Source organism: Cyrtonyx montezumae, unplaced genomic scaffold (assembly GCF_038088225.1).
Source record: "Cyrtonyx montezumae isolate F1298 unplaced genomic scaffold, pur_monq_1.0 scaffold_19, whole genome shotgun sequence".
In the NCBI taxonomy this organism is placed as follows: Eukaryota; Metazoa; Chordata; class Aves; order Galliformes; family Odontophoridae; genus Cyrtonyx; species Cyrtonyx montezumae.
In genome coordinates, this window is record NW_027071925.1 from 7,529,730 (window position 1) to 7,544,495 (window position 14,766).

Here is a 14,766-nt window from a genome sequence, read left to right on the forward strand (position 1 = left end):
AGGCTGTTACCCCGTAGGGTACACACACTTCTATGCCATCCATGTTAAAACAGCGTGCATTGTTCAACGTTGAATTTCAAAGTTCCTAACTGGTTGTGTTGGCAAAGCACTGCATGTTGATCACAGAAACGTTTTCAAACAGATAAAATGATCAACTTCAGGAGGAGTGTTGTTTCTGTTTGTGTCTGTTTGCAGATAGTGCTGTTTTTCAGCCAAATGAGAGCCTGGTGCATAAACAATGGGGAGAGGAAGAAGACAATTTCCCTCAAGTTTCCAGGTAAGGACTGACATCTGCTTCCAGGCTTTGAGTTGCTACACTGCATGTGGTATTCTTATTTACATGTTGTGAACTAAGTGTACCATGACATTTAAGCTGTAAACACAGAATGCTTCCATGGAGTAAAATGGTGCAATCACTTGCAGAAATATCAAAATAAATGAAGGTATACAGTCAAGCAGAGTGATTCCCATCATATTCTGGCTTAGTGATTCAGTATGCTAACAGAGCTTCACTTCACATCCTTAAGGACTTCGCATCCTTAAGGACTATTTTAGGGGAGTCTGTGGACTTACACAAGGGTCACTTTGAGCTGATGCACCTCAAGAAAGACAAAACCAAGGTAATTAAAGAGTGTTACTGATGATCATGAATCATATTCTTAAAGCACCACTTTGAGAACGGTTATCCAGTGCTGTTTTACTGGGTGCTGAGCTCGATGGGACTTGCAGGTACTCACTGAAATTCAGCTCCAGAGAGCTTGATGGTGTTGCCTTAGGAGCCAGGAGGGCTCTCACAGGATGGCTGTGGCCATCGCCCTGCCTGCTGTCCTCGCAGCACGAAGATCCTCCTACTCCTACAGTGATGGCAGCTGCTGAATTTTGCAAACGCTCTTGTGATTTGAAAAGGCAAACAGAGCTTTGTAACGCACAGAACCGTATAGCTTGTGGCAGCTCAGTGTACGACGTGGGAACCTCCAGCGTGCACAGCTTGCACCTGGAACTGCCATTGTTGCTGCGAGGTAAGCAGTGCCACGACTCAGAGCTGCACAGCCACGAGGACCTGACCTCAGTAGGTCTTGCTCTTGTGGGTGGATGGATGCTGCCTCTGCATTTCCTGGTAGCGTTCCTCTCCGACTGCTCCGTGGAAAAGCACAAAGGCAGTGCGGCAGGTATTTAAAACCGCACTTAAAAAACCCCCCTGCCGCCTACGTTTTGTTGTTTTCCCGGGACGTCCCTCATCTAAGAAACAAATAGACCGTGCCCTGGTTGTAGCAACGCTGATTTACTCAGAACGACGCCCGCGAGACGGGAACCCCACGGGCACGAGCCCACCGAGCGCTCGGGGCCGCCTTCCATTGGCCCCGTGCCCCCATCGCAGCGCTTCAACGGCCCGCGCGTCCTTCCCGGCGCCGCCTCCGCGGGCTGACCCGAGGGGCGGGGCGGAGCGGGGCGGGCGGAAGTGGCGACAGAGCGGGCGGAAGTGGCTGAGGGTGGAGGTGCGCGCGTGGGTCCGGTGGTGGTGCGGTCATGGCGGAGCGCGTCGAGCAGCGGTTGGAGGACCGCGTGCCGGAGCTCGAGCAGCTGGAGCGGGTCGGCCTCTTCACGCATGAGGAGATCAGGTAGGGCGGCCCTCGGGACGGTGGGGTCGGCCCCGTGCTGAGGTCCCGGCGCTGATGGCTCCGTGTCCTCTCTCCTGCAGGGCCGTCCTGAAGAAGGCTACGGCTCTGGAGTACAAAATACAGCGGAGAGCCCTACGGAAGGAGGATTTTATCAATTATATTCAAGTAGGCTGTGCTGATTAGCTGTACCAACCATAGATCCGTCTCGGTTATGGCGTTCTGTAGTTATCTGTGTAAGAAACCGACTGCTTCTTGAGGCTGCCCTCACCGTGCCGGTAGTGTTAACTCCTAAGTGTTCCGATAGGACATGAGGCAGTGGATTTAAACTCGAAGGGGTTACATTTAGGTCAGGTTTCAGAGGTCTTTCCACAGAACTCATCTTTTACAGTGTAAAGGTTTTGGACCACACAATTCTAGGAGTATGTGAGTTAAGGCTGAGGTCCCACATGCAATAAAAATTCTTACACTTTTAGTCACTCTTAGAAAAATAGCAATTCGGCCACAAAATTCTGGCTTGTGTTTTCCTGGATGTAACTTTTACTGTCTGTGTGATCAGCTATCAAACACTTTATCTTTGTTGTTGTCATTTTTTCCTTCTATTGCATGTCTTTTCATTTGCCTTTAAATGTGTTGTTTTTTTTCCTCTCCACTCTAGTATGAAATTAATCTGCTGGAACTGATCAAGAAAAGAAGAGCAGTAAGTTTGTCAGCTCCTGAAAGTGCAATCCCTATGCACTGGATTTTCTCCTGTAATAAAAGTAATAATGTTTCTGTCCTAGCGCACTGGGTACTCATTTAAGAAGGAGGAAATTGAGAGCTCTATTATGCATAGGATCCACAGTCTCTTCAAGCGTGCCACTGGAAAATGGAAAGTAAGTTTGTTTCTTTCATTTGTATGACAGCTTGAAAAATAATCTTATGTTGTGATGTAAAAATTAACCTTGATATCTCTGCTACCAAACATTTTCAGTGATATAGTGAAATGTAATAGAAAATCTAAGTGGAAATTTGGCCTTACAGATAGTAGTATCACAGGAGTAGGTCATTCATGTCAAATTTTGTTGTTGTTATTTTTAGAGAAACAGTATTTTGTATTTTCTGAGTCATTAGTCATGTGAGTTTTGTGCATCTGCTTGCAAGGACTAGAAATGAAAAGAACTTTCCCTTGGTTTGGGCAGGGATTATCTTGATAGCTCTTGTGGTAAAGCCTAAGTGAGATACATAAGAAGTCATTATAGTTGAGTTCTCTGTTGGGTCAGCTGTAATACAGATTTCACTACAGGGGCAGCAAGAGGGCTGGTTTTCTTGAGATGTTTTTCTGGAACGTGAATATCTGAAAAAAGTGAATTTGGGATTCAGAACTACTCCTTTCTTCATGCCAAGTAGACGTACCAAGTGAATGTTGTTTGCCTGTCAGTGTGCAGGAGTGCTTTTGGACTTGTTCTAAGTGTCGTTGTCTCCCACTTGCATTTCTGTAGGATGATGTCCAGCTGTGGCTGTCACACGTTGCATTTTGCAAGCAGTGGGTGAGTTCTCAAAATACTGTTCTTACTGCTTGAAGGTACTGGGTTGTTGGTCAGTCAGGCATCTGGAACTTGTATCACAAGGCAGGGGAACAGATTTTATTGGTCTAAAGTTAAAGTAGGAGAGAAACACCTTATCCAGAATGATTGTACTGCAACTTGTAAGTTTTCTTACTGAAACTTCAGTGCTGTTGGTTTGGTTTGGCACTAGAGATTGTAAAACAAAGCTATTTCTTTTACAGAATGCGAAACATCAACTTAGTAAGTTGTTTTCTACCATGTTGGCCATTCATCCCAATAAACCAGGTAAATAAAACAAAGCTGAGCACTGTGTTTATAAATCAGTATAGGTTGAATAATGCTGCTTTAAGTTCTTACAGATTTCAGTTCAAGGTATTGCCTTGCTACTGCATCACAGAGTAGACCTCTGACAGCTTGTGCTGAACAGTCAAAAGGGGATGTAAAGTGAGAGCCATATGAATTCTTATCTTTTGTTACAGCCCTGTGGATTATGGCAGCAAAATGGGAAATGGAAACACGACTCTCCTCAGAAAGTGCTAGGCACTTGTTCCTTCGTGCTCTGCGCTTCCATCCAGAGTGTCCAAAACTTTATCAAGAGGTAATTTTGTGGTTTACTTCTATGAGAAGTTCTTTGACCTGTCAGAGCAAACCAGTTGGGCAAATTTCTCAGATCAGTTCAGTTTAAAGAATGAGTAGAAGATGGACATCTCTGAATGTCTGACATTTGTGCCTATAAGCACAAATCCTTATAAGCTGAGGCTCACAGACTCCACCCTCTCTTCCCATTGCTTAATTGTATTTTCTTTCAGTATTTCAGAATGGAACTGATGAATGCTGAGAAACAGAGGAAGGAGAAGAAGGAACTCGAACAAGCGAAGATGAATTTGGTAGGTGATGTACATTGACTTTGATATACTATCTGCTTGTGTATCACACATTTTAATGTATAACTTTAAGGGGTTTCTATTAATGATTTGCTTGAGGACAGATTTGTTCATGCTCTGCTAAACTTCCTGAGTGTTGTGCAATGCCAAGTTTGAATACTCTATACTTTAATTTTTCTTTACATTTCTAAAATCTTTTGTTAACATCTCTCAGTTTGAAAGTTAGCTGCCATTTCTGGAAAGTAACATTTAAATATCTTTTTGTTATAGTTAGCTTGTGCAAACTAGGTTAAGATAAATTTAGATGAAGAATAACTATCATTTTATATTTGCAAAACATATGAGAAAGGAGAACTTCCAACAATGCTGTGTTGATATTACAGGAGGAATTCAATTATTCTGAGAAGATTCTTAATGGGGAAATGGCTCACATAATCTACAGGGATGCTGCTCAGAAAATTCAAGGTTATTTAATATCTCTTCTACTTGGTAGAAAAACTATCATGTTTATGTCACCTGGTATTCACAAAGATAAATTAGGAAGATACAAGATTGGATTATAATTCATTGACAGTGTGTGCAGTTTTTGATAGGTCCAACTTGTGTAGAGCCATTCTGTCTTTTCTTGAAAGAACTGAATGAACAAGTAGCAGAGGTGGAACCAAGCTTGAAGGATGTGCAAGTGTGTCAGAAGACAGGAGCAGTTTATCACTTTGGAGTCTGGAATGTTCCTGCCTTATGGACTTTTTTTTTGTCACTGTCTAGCATGAAATCTTGAAGTATATAGCCAGGCAGTTAACATCCCAACATATGGCTTACCATATGGGTTGAATGCTGAGGCTTACAGAAAAGAGTGTCTGTCTGGACACTTAAATGATATCTGTGTCTTGAAAAAGACTGTCAGGGATACAGAAATGCAAAGTGTGTAATGGGATGTGATACTCAATACTTCTTTTTTCCTCTTGATCTCCAGGTGTTGAGTTCCGTCTGGCCCTACTTTCTATTGCAAAGCTCTTTGATTTTACACAAGATTTGCAAAAAGAAATTATTGAAAGGTGAGGGCTTTTTTTAATAAATGTTCTCTCAACTTCCCTGATCTATAGTGAGTTGAGACGTTCATGACTACAGGTGGAAACAAATGTTAAGATGTATGGGAAATACTTCTAAGAAAAAGTATATGAGGCAAATGTTGCTCTTATGAAAAGGATGCACGAAAAGCTTCATTATAAGCTTTGAAAAGTTGCTAAGAAACACTTGGAATAATTCAGTGACATTTATATTTTATCTAAGTTAGTTTACTTAAGTGTAGGATCTGTGGAATTTGGTGGTTCTGTTTCAGTTTCTCCAATTTTTCTTTTTTCAAAAGAAAGTTCTCTCTGGAAAGGTGCCATTCTAGTTCCTACTATTATTGGAGAATATCTATACTATTAGCAAACAAAACCAAAGAACCCTGGTATTTTCTTTTGTGGAAAAGTGAAGTGTCTCTCATATCTGATTACTTAGAAATTACATGCATTTCTGTACCTTCGACCAGTATGACAGCCCTTCTAAATGTACTTGCCAAAGAGCAATGGCAGTAAATGGATATTACAGACGTGGTGTGTTAGTTTGCAGACTGAATATGGTGATAATCCTCTTACATGGGACTACATGGCCCGTCGAGAGCTGGAGCTGGGGTCCCTGAAGTCCACAGAACTCACCACAAAACAGATGAAAGTGTCTGAAATGACCCAGAGAGAGGAGCGCTGCTGTGCAGTCTTTGAAGAGGCTGTGACTGCAGTCCCCACAGGTGAAATATTCTGTCTGCATTGTAGCACCGGTTTTTCCTGGTATTTTAGCACACTGTGTATTGTGAGAGTTTTGAAAGAGGTTGCAAGCAGCTTTGCGTTTTAGATCCGTTTTGGGGATCTCTTTTGTGTGTTACTGAGGTTATTTTCAAGTGTACCTTTGATCTTGAAAGAGTTGCTTAAGCCAAAGTGCTTTGTTGTTTACTTTTATAAATGTGACTTAACAGTAGAAGTGTGCACCTACACAGGAGGACAGAGGCTTGGGAATTGTAAATGAGGTTTCCTAAATAACGGTGAGAACGTTGAACTGAAGTATGTTGTTGGTTAGCTGTGAGTAAGCATTGCTTCTGAGTTGCCAATGAGTGCATATCCAGCTTCAACATCTGCCATTATCTTTATTCTCAAAAGAATCTTTACAGAGACTGTGTGGAGTGGGTGCATACCTGCTGCTTACATAGTCTTTGAAGTCAGGCACATGGAAGACTTTCTCAATTGCCTGTGAATGTTCTTGCTTCTGCAGGTCCATTGAAAACTACAGGCAAAAGGGTGCAGTGAAAAAGTTGTGGCAGTGTGCTCTGAAGCCTCAGCTTAACTAAGGTCTCGATGCCAGAATTACTGATTGCAGCTCATACTGGGAAGCCATTTTTTAACATTAATATTTTAAATTAGGACCTCTTTTATAGTATGATATTTTAAACCAAAGTTGGCATTAACACCTAGTGCTTGGATTCTCTTTATCCCTTACCTTTAAAGACAAATACTTGTGTTTGCTGCTGTGATTCAGTGAAGTATGACATAATGTCTTTGATTCTGCAGAGGACATGTGGAAATGCTACATCACTTTCTGCTTAGAGAGAAGTAACAGGAAAACCAACAGTGAAGAACTAAAGCAAAAGGTGAAAAGTCATTAGGAAATCATAGTACCAAAACAACCCTATTTTTACTGTCTTTTGTAATCTTTCAGACAAGGAGTTAATCTATTTGAATGTTTTATCAGAAGTGGTGACAAGTAACTTGTAAAAAATCATTTGATCTCTGTCTGAGGGGAATATGTGTTACCAGTGGGCACGTGTGTGGGCTGCCTGAACAGGAATACCTCAGACACACATCAGCCTTGTCAGTAAAGTGCTATGAGCATCTTGGAAGTTAAGAGTGCAAACTTGTAATTGCTCTGTGTGGCTTGGTTCCCTTTTAATATGTTGTTATATTGTTTTTCTGCTTCTCAAAGAAGAGGTGTAATTCAAATGCTCAAATTCTACCTTTATCTTGTAAATAAAGAGTGTGTAAGCATGAGATACATAAATTTTATTGGATTTCAGTGACATTTTGATATACAAATCCACTGGGTGTCTGGCAATGCTGGGATCTTGTATATGAAGGAATAATGCTTATTTTCCTCACCTCTTGTTCTAGAGGCTGGAGAGGACACTGAGTGTGTTCAGCAAAGCCCATGAATCCAGTTTGCTGCCAGAAGCTCTCTATAAGCAGTGGGTAAGAGCTGGTACATAAAAATACACTGGTGAACTGTCCTGCATTGATGCATACCTAGCTTTACCATTTTGTGCACTTAACAAAGTGGGCAATGTTGTATTCAAGGTGTTGCTTTTAACAAAATACTATCTACTGCTCTTTAGCTTCAGCTGCTACTGGAATCCAGCCTTTCTCAGAAGGCTGCAGAGGTGGCAGAAGCTGCAACTAAGCGTTTCAGCCTGTCAGTGGAAATGTGGCAGATGAGGCTGCAGGTGCTGATCCAGTTGAAGAGTGACAATGTGACCCAGTGTTTTGAAGAAGCCCTGAAGCACATGAAATCTAAGGTTTGTGCTGGTTTTATGGACTTGCATGCATATGGACTCTGATACTTATTTAAAGGATTCTTTTCCTTCACAGTGCACTTAGATTCCATGAGTGCTTTTTAGGTCAGTTTCACTTGCACACTGCATTCAGGAGCACTCAGGAATTATAAGTTGTTTGTGCACTGGGTATCTCAAGTTTTAGAGATGTGCCTGCTTTTTTGCTCTTCCATTTCAAAGTGGCTACAAGGACCGATGAGGAAGCAAGAAACTGATTTGTTCATTTTCCTCCTTGTACTCTGCAGTTACGTCTGTATTCAGTGCTCTGTGATGCACAGGAGTTTTTCTCTCATCCCTGGCAACATATCTAGCAGCAGTCCATCTAAGTAGTATCTGTAGTATGAGATAGAAAGGAGACAAGAGATTTCAGTTTACAGTCTGAAGTTCTTTCTAAGGGCTGTGTCATAAGGACAGTTTTCACAGGATGTGTAATGCAAACCTGGTATATACATTGCTGACTGTGAAAATCACTCTGAGTTGCTATATTTCAATCATTTCATTTCTGTGATTATCTTGTAGGGCACTTTACCATTATGGACCCTCTGGGTGGAATGGAGTGAAGGCACAGATAGCAAGGAAGATACAGAAGCTCTCTACCAGGTACTTAGCTAATAGAAATCTTCATGTGGTGATGTTTAAGTAAACTGGAGCTGTAGTTACTTCATGGATGTGTTAATATTAAAAAGCATTCCAAGTAAAACTGAGTTTTTGTGAGTCAGCTATACATAAGTTTGTAAGCATAAAGATCATTGCCGTGCTTCAAAGACACAACCAATAAAAGGCTCTGACTTCATGTTTACAACTTCTGCTGTATTTTGAGATGTCTGTCAGAACTCAGAACACTGTCCACTCCACAGAAGACATCAGCCTTGTTGCAGAAGACTCGAGAAAACTGAGATGTGAATGCTAATGTAAATTTTCTAAACAGCTGAGTGCAAAACGTAACACTATTTGTCTGGCATCCAACTTCCTTGGATTTCTTTTTGTTTCTTTTTTTATTTAGAACATAAAACACTTATTTCCAGTGGAAGCTAAATTGAGTTGCTTGTGTGACGTTGTAAAGCCCTCTGTATGAAGGATGCTATGGAAATGCCATGGAATGTTGAAGGAGATGTGTTTTAGATTAAACTAACACTGGTTGTATTAGATAATGCTGTTTTTCAGGCATTATTTGAAATCCTCTTGTTATTACTTCCACTTAACAAGATCTCCTGTGTGTTAGATGTCTAATGAGAGAGAAGATACTGTTTCATGTAACCCTTTAATAGTAGCTTATGTAGTTTGGTTTGTTTTTAACTTGCAGAGGTCCTTGCATGCTGTAGCTCCTGTTGAATCTGTGACTATGAAAGAAAAGTATCTCGACTGGGCTTATAGGAATGGTGGTTATAAGAAAGTAAGAAGAGTCTTTAACAGGTAACAAAAAAACAACTTGAAACCTGATTATTCTAGGGCAAATAGTAAAGGAAAATGGCATCAAGTTTGAAGTTATTTCTGTTTTCACTTTAGCCTACATGAAAGTCGTCCGCTTTCACTTGATTTCTTCAGGATGATGATCAAAATAGAGAAGGAGCAAGTAAGTTGCTGAATATCCTATTACTGCCTTGTCTTTGTAAAAATACACTTCTAACTTTGATGTGAAATTAAAGGCTTGTAAACAGTTGTCTTCTGTAATCAGTATTTATCTTCTGAAGTTGATTCATAGTATGTAATACAAAACCAGCTTTCATGGTAACTAATCTTTGACAATGTGTGGGTATGTGTATTGCCACCACTTCCATTTTGTAAGAATGTAATCAAGCTGCAGACTCACTTCTGTACAAAATGAATGGCCTTTTAATACCTTCCTGTATTAGGAATCCTGCAAAATGCTTCGTCTGAGGGAATACTACGAACGTGCTTTGAGAGAGTTTGGTTCAGCAGGTTCTGGTAAGGTTTTCTTCTTCACCCCCCAGATTCACTGCTACCTTTTTTATTTCCATTCAAGGTGGGGGTGAAAAAGTAGCTATCTATTCTGCTATTGTGATTGCTGTCATGCAGAGTGGAGCTTATTTCTTCAGTCACTCTGCAGTGACCTTACACTTTCAATCCAGGGCCTTTGTTCACAGTAGGATACCTTCAGCAAGAACTAGTAGTAAATAGTAGTTTTGACACTGGTTGGCATAAGAGATGCCCATCACCTTTAATTTACATTTGAGAACAGCATGGAGCATGTTTTGATAATAGAGATTTCTTATGTATGCTTTTTAGGCAAATAAATAGCTCAGTTGCAGCAGCAGCTTCCTATACCATCAGAGAAGAGTTGCATAGTTTCTTAAGACATTGCTGCTCCAGCTGGGAGCAGAACCCAGGCTTTTGGACCTCAGGAGAGCAGGAGGAAGGGGTTTGACCAACTAAACCTCATTGCATTAACATCAAGAACACTTAGAAAAAGAGGGTTTCTAGGTGAGATTTAGTATGTTTATTAAATAATATCCAATCAAAATCTAACTTGGACATTTTTTCCTTTAAAGATCTGTGGCTGGAGTATATCAAAGAAGAGCTAAGTCATCCCCAGGGCAAACCAGAGAACTCTGGGAGTATTCACTGGCGAGCTATGAAGATGTTGCCGGGAGATCAGGTGGAAGACTTCATTTCCAAATACACTTTATTGCAAACTGGACATTTATGAAAAACTAAAAATAATTACAACATGACATTGTGGATTAAAAAAAAAAAACAAACTTGTAGAAAGGTGAAAATGTTCCTGAGTCATATTAAAGGGCACTTTCTTTATTGCACTGTGTGAAAGAAATTCTGTCTGTGTGCAGCTGTTACTGGTGTTGTCTCTGTTGGGGCAGGTTCATGTGCACAGCTGGAGATGGCAGAGATACCTCAGGTTGTCTGTGAAGTATGAGATTTCCTCCAGCCTGTGCCTGTAGAGATGGAAGTTGCAATGCATCAGTTTTTACACTGGCAAGCTAATACTGCAGCACATAAATGCAGAAAAAAAACAACCAACAAAAACCACCCAAATAAACCACTGCACACCTGTGGGAGTTCTTAATGTCAAGTTCAGAAAGGAAAAAATGGAACACTAGATAAACAGTCTGGAAAATGATGGTATTTGTTTGGTAACCTTGAAGCCACCTGTGATCCAATTTTCAAAAGCCAAACGACCTCTGCCACTGCCTTGTTTTCTCCTAAGTAATTCTGAGCGACTGCAGGGTTAGCATCAGAGAAGACACAAATCCCGGGAGCAAGGCCACGCGTTGAGACTTGCTTTAGAGCTCAGTGAACGGCAAGGCGCTTCCCTGCACCTCTTCCACCTTTCTGCACTCGTTCGATGGCTTGTTCCTTCTCCTTCCCACCCCATACCGGAGAGCCCGGCAGAACGCGGCCGCTCCGGGGCCGAGCGGGGCGGGCACGCGGCTCCCGCCCGATGAGGGCTGCGGGCGCTCTCAGCGCTGCCCGGCCGGCTCCTGTGGGCTCGGGCCGGCTCGCTTCTCCGGATCGGGAGGAGGAGGGGCCCGCCTGGCAGCCCGCGGGGCCTGTCCTGCGCAGGGATTGAGCTCAGTGCCGTGGTTAGCTCACGGTTCCTCTGCTCTCCCCCTAGGGCCCATCAGTGCCGCTGAGGTGTCACCTCCTGCCGCGCTTTCTCCATCTTCATCCGGTTCCTCAGGGCTGCTGGGAGCTCTGGTCCTCGTTATTTCCTCGGCGCGATACATCCCACGAGGCGGGCAGCGTGCTGAGAGCTGTGCCGGGCTGCTGATCCTCCCCGGGCAGGTTCGCTTTCTGAAATCAAACGCTGTGATTCATCCAGAGAACAAACTGACGTACCCAAGGGCTCCGAAGTGCTACAGCTGCAGGAGTCTGCAGAAGGGGTAACGGAGATCTTTAAAACTGCTTTGTAGGCGATGGCTGCTCCTCGTGAGCACTCAGGCTTCGAGGAGGAACGGCCTCCTAACGAGAAGGAAGCAATGACATGGAAACACGGAGCAGTTAAGCACAAAACATTCAGGCAAACCGAAGCAGATGGTAAGTAGCAGTACTCCTGCTCGAGGAAACGGTCTGAAAAGCTGCAAGGGAAATGTTTGTTACCGTGCTAGATTGTTTCTGTGTAGATATCTGTGTATGCCTGTGCACAGGAGCGTAGGGGAGTTGCTGGGTCCTGGCTTTAATGGTGATGGAGCACCTGGTGAAGGGGTGTGTCTGGCCCAGGGAGCACAGGCAGATTGCTTACAGCTGTGCCCCTGTGCCTCCAGACGGGGTGGACTCATATAAGGGCCAGCCACAAAAGGGAGAGCTTCTTTTGGAGTTAGGCTGCTTCGTGCAGAGGTGTTTTGTGTGGTCTGAGAGCCCCTTCATCTCCTGTGTGAGTTTTGTTTTTTTCTGTAGGTTTGGCCTTTCTGTGAATTCTTGGCCCGCTATCGCCAAGATCCTGTCAGAAGAAACGTTGCTTCTTCACAGGGAGAACAGAAAGTGCTTAATTAGTGCTACAAAGAGGAATTCAGAGCTGTAGTTTTTCACTATTCTTAAACAAACAAACAGCCAAAACCAGCAAAAGCCTTGAGGTAATCAAGATGCAGATGTGAAGGAGATCTGCTAGCTCCTATGCTCTGCTTTAGAGAGCAGTGTTCCAACAGACGTCTACAAAAAAGCCTTACTTAGTGCTAGTGTTGTGATGTAGGACTGCATCTGAGCTCCCCAAGCACCTGAAGCAGCGTGTGGAACAGTATCTAATTACATTAGTAGTTACAGAGTACGTTAATATGCTTGTCTGTATTATTCAATTGTGAGTATTTAATTGTTCCTGTTTAATTTCTAATTATCTCTTGACTCTTTCTGTTATTTTTAGAATGTTTGCTGAAGAATATCCCATGCGTTCTTGATGGTGACTCTGAAGGAAGTGAATTCTCTGACATCTCTGTGTATGAAGATGATATCGATCTGCATCTGAACTCTGAGATGGAAGACTTGTGTAGTGAGATCTCTAGCATGCCTGAGGACATAACTTTCCCTCAGCAGCAAGCAGCTTCTACATATGAGGTGGAAGACTGGGATAAGGAGTTGGAGGAGGCTGAATGTAATCCTTACGGTAAGTACAAATTTGCTGGTGGTTCCTTTGAGTTTTGGTCAGCATGTGAAAGTAGGTGGTCTGTAGGAGAATGTATTTTTAAAATTCCATGTTCTGTTTTTGGGATTTTTTCATGTTTGCCTCATGCATTTGTAAAGTACAGTTTTGTTGCTAAAATAGGACTTACAGGCAGTGTTGTGAAGTTAGTGTATAACTCTTGCTTGAGCAATTGAATTATTAAGGAGTGAAATGATGAGAAGGATTGTCTGTATGTATTGAGCTTCACCATAGAAATTAACACTCTACTACAGTGCATCTGTGTTAATCTGAAGGGAGACTCATGGATTATTCATTTTCTCTCAAATTCAGTCCTAACCTCCTTCAAGAACATGGACTTTTTGAGCGTGGAGTGATGCAAGCACTCAGTCCCTGCTCTAGATATGAATTGTTGTTACTTTTGCTGTAGAGGTTTTCTTTGTTATGTGGTAGAGTGGTTTTTTTTTGGTTGGTTTGTTTGAATCATGGAATCACAAGGTTGGAAAGGACGTACAAGGTTTTGTTTGCTTGCTTGTTTGGTTTAATTCCATGAATGGCTGTTTTATTTTTGTACTCCAGTTCCATATGCTGATACAGGAGGAGCTGCAGCCTTCTTGTGAGGCCACTCTGATTTTAAGGTGGCTTTTTATACTGTTAACCCAAGATAAAGGCTGTGTCCTTCTTAGATGCTATTTTCTTGTTGGATGTTTCAGTCATTCTGGGCTTTTTAAAATCCTTTGTCTCTTCAAATTTATGTAATATTTTGATTTGTTTAATTGGAATTGTCACAACTTTTTTTTCCTTTATTCATGTAACTCGTCCTGACCTATGACATCAAATAGAGAAAAGTTTAGAAGGAGGAGGCTGTTCTGGCACTCGGATACTTGCAAACAATACTGACTGTGAGTGCCTGAGTGGTGTATTCCTACAGATAAAAATGTTCTTGGTCATTCTATCACTTCTTAACTTTTAAAATTGCTCTCATTTAATGGGTTGTTCTGCAGTGCTGCTGGAAAACTGGTAAGTGCATATGTTGTCCTTCCAGTATCTACTGGAATAGAAATCTGCTTCAGTAGAAGGACTTTACCCTGTTTTTACGCCAGGTTGGTTAATTAACTGGTTTATTGAACTTAATGCAGTGGAGATACTGTTGTGAGCTAGTTATTACAGGACTCCACCCTTCTGCTCTTGTCCAGTGACCCAGCCTTTAGGAGGCATCCAGGCCTCTTAGTCTCCAATGAGGTTTTGGAGAGAGCAGGAGAAATTAGTAGAAATAAGCACGATGGCTTTATGAGCCTTCTATGCCTGAGGAGAATTGCATGCATGTGTATGCTGGTGTCAGATGTACTGGACTCAAATTCATCACTGAATTTTTCAGAAAAGTGTTATGTCTGTGTGTCAGGAACTTTACTTAAAAAGATGATTTTGCCAAATTCAGCTGTTTGCTTTGTTGGTAGATGTAATTCAGGAGTGCTGGTGGATCAGACTGAAACTCTTGACTGGAAGATGCTGTGGAACTGTAAAGCAATCTGCCAAGTTATACCACTGGCTTTCTGAATATCTTTCATGGTTTAAATATTTTCTTTGATCTCCTTTTAGATGCTGGTGATATCTACTGTGGAAGCTTTCAGGAAAATGATCTTTTGGCCTCATGCTCATTGCGAGAGGATTCATTGTACAACCCGTGCTGTCACCATGCAGCTTGTGTTGCTTTTACACTGCCAGTTAGAATGACTGAGGTTGGCCAGTTTGATGATGCTGATGAATGAGGTCAGAACTAAGTTTGGCTTCCGACTTGGACTGTTCTTCACTGACTGAGTTGCATTAAGTCCTTTGGCTTGTGTGTAGAGTTCTGCTTATGGCCACAGTGCTACACCATCACCAAAGCTTTTCTTAGAATGTTTCTGAAGCATCTGTAAACTGACTGTGCCTGAGCTCTAGGAACAGAGTGCAGGTGCAGGCTGTGAGCTCCACTATTTTCTGTGCATTTTCT

At 42.2% G+C, this 14,766-nt stretch overlaps 2 protein-coding genes across 2 annotated transcripts; both read left to right on the forward strand.

The window, feature by feature from the left end:
• The first annotated feature begins 1,468 nt into the window (after nt 1-1,468).
• On the forward strand, nt 1,469-10,469 carry UTP6 (UTP6 small subunit processome component). Its single transcript, XM_065735535.1, has 19 exons — nt 1,469-1,619; nt 1,700-1,784; nt 2,275-2,316; nt 2,399-2,491; nt 3,098-3,145; nt 3,385-3,448; nt 3,643-3,761; nt 3,973-4,050; nt 4,431-4,512; nt 5,021-5,102; nt 5,655-5,836; nt 6,651-6,730; nt 7,248-7,325; nt 7,469-7,648; nt 8,204-8,284; nt 8,988-9,097; nt 9,191-9,257; nt 9,538-9,610; nt 10,195-10,469. The coding sequence occupies exons 1-19, from the start codon at nt 1,528-1,530 to the stop codon at nt 10,350-10,352; spliced, it is 1,794 nt and encodes a 597-aa protein (XP_065591607.1). The 5' UTR covers nt 1,469-1,527; the 3' UTR covers nt 10,353-10,469.
• A 1,108-nt stretch (nt 10,470-11,577) lies between these two features.
• COPRS (coordinator of PRMT5 and differentiation stimulator) lies at nt 11,578-14,585 on the forward strand. Its single transcript, XM_065735644.1, has 3 exons — nt 11,578-11,698; nt 12,519-12,758; nt 14,373-14,585. Exons 1-3 carry the CDS (start codon nt 11,578-11,580, stop codon nt 14,540-14,542), a joined length of 531 nt encoding a protein of 176 aa, XP_065591716.1. The 3' UTR covers nt 14,543-14,585.
• Nucleotides 14,586-14,766: the final 181 nt, after the last annotated feature.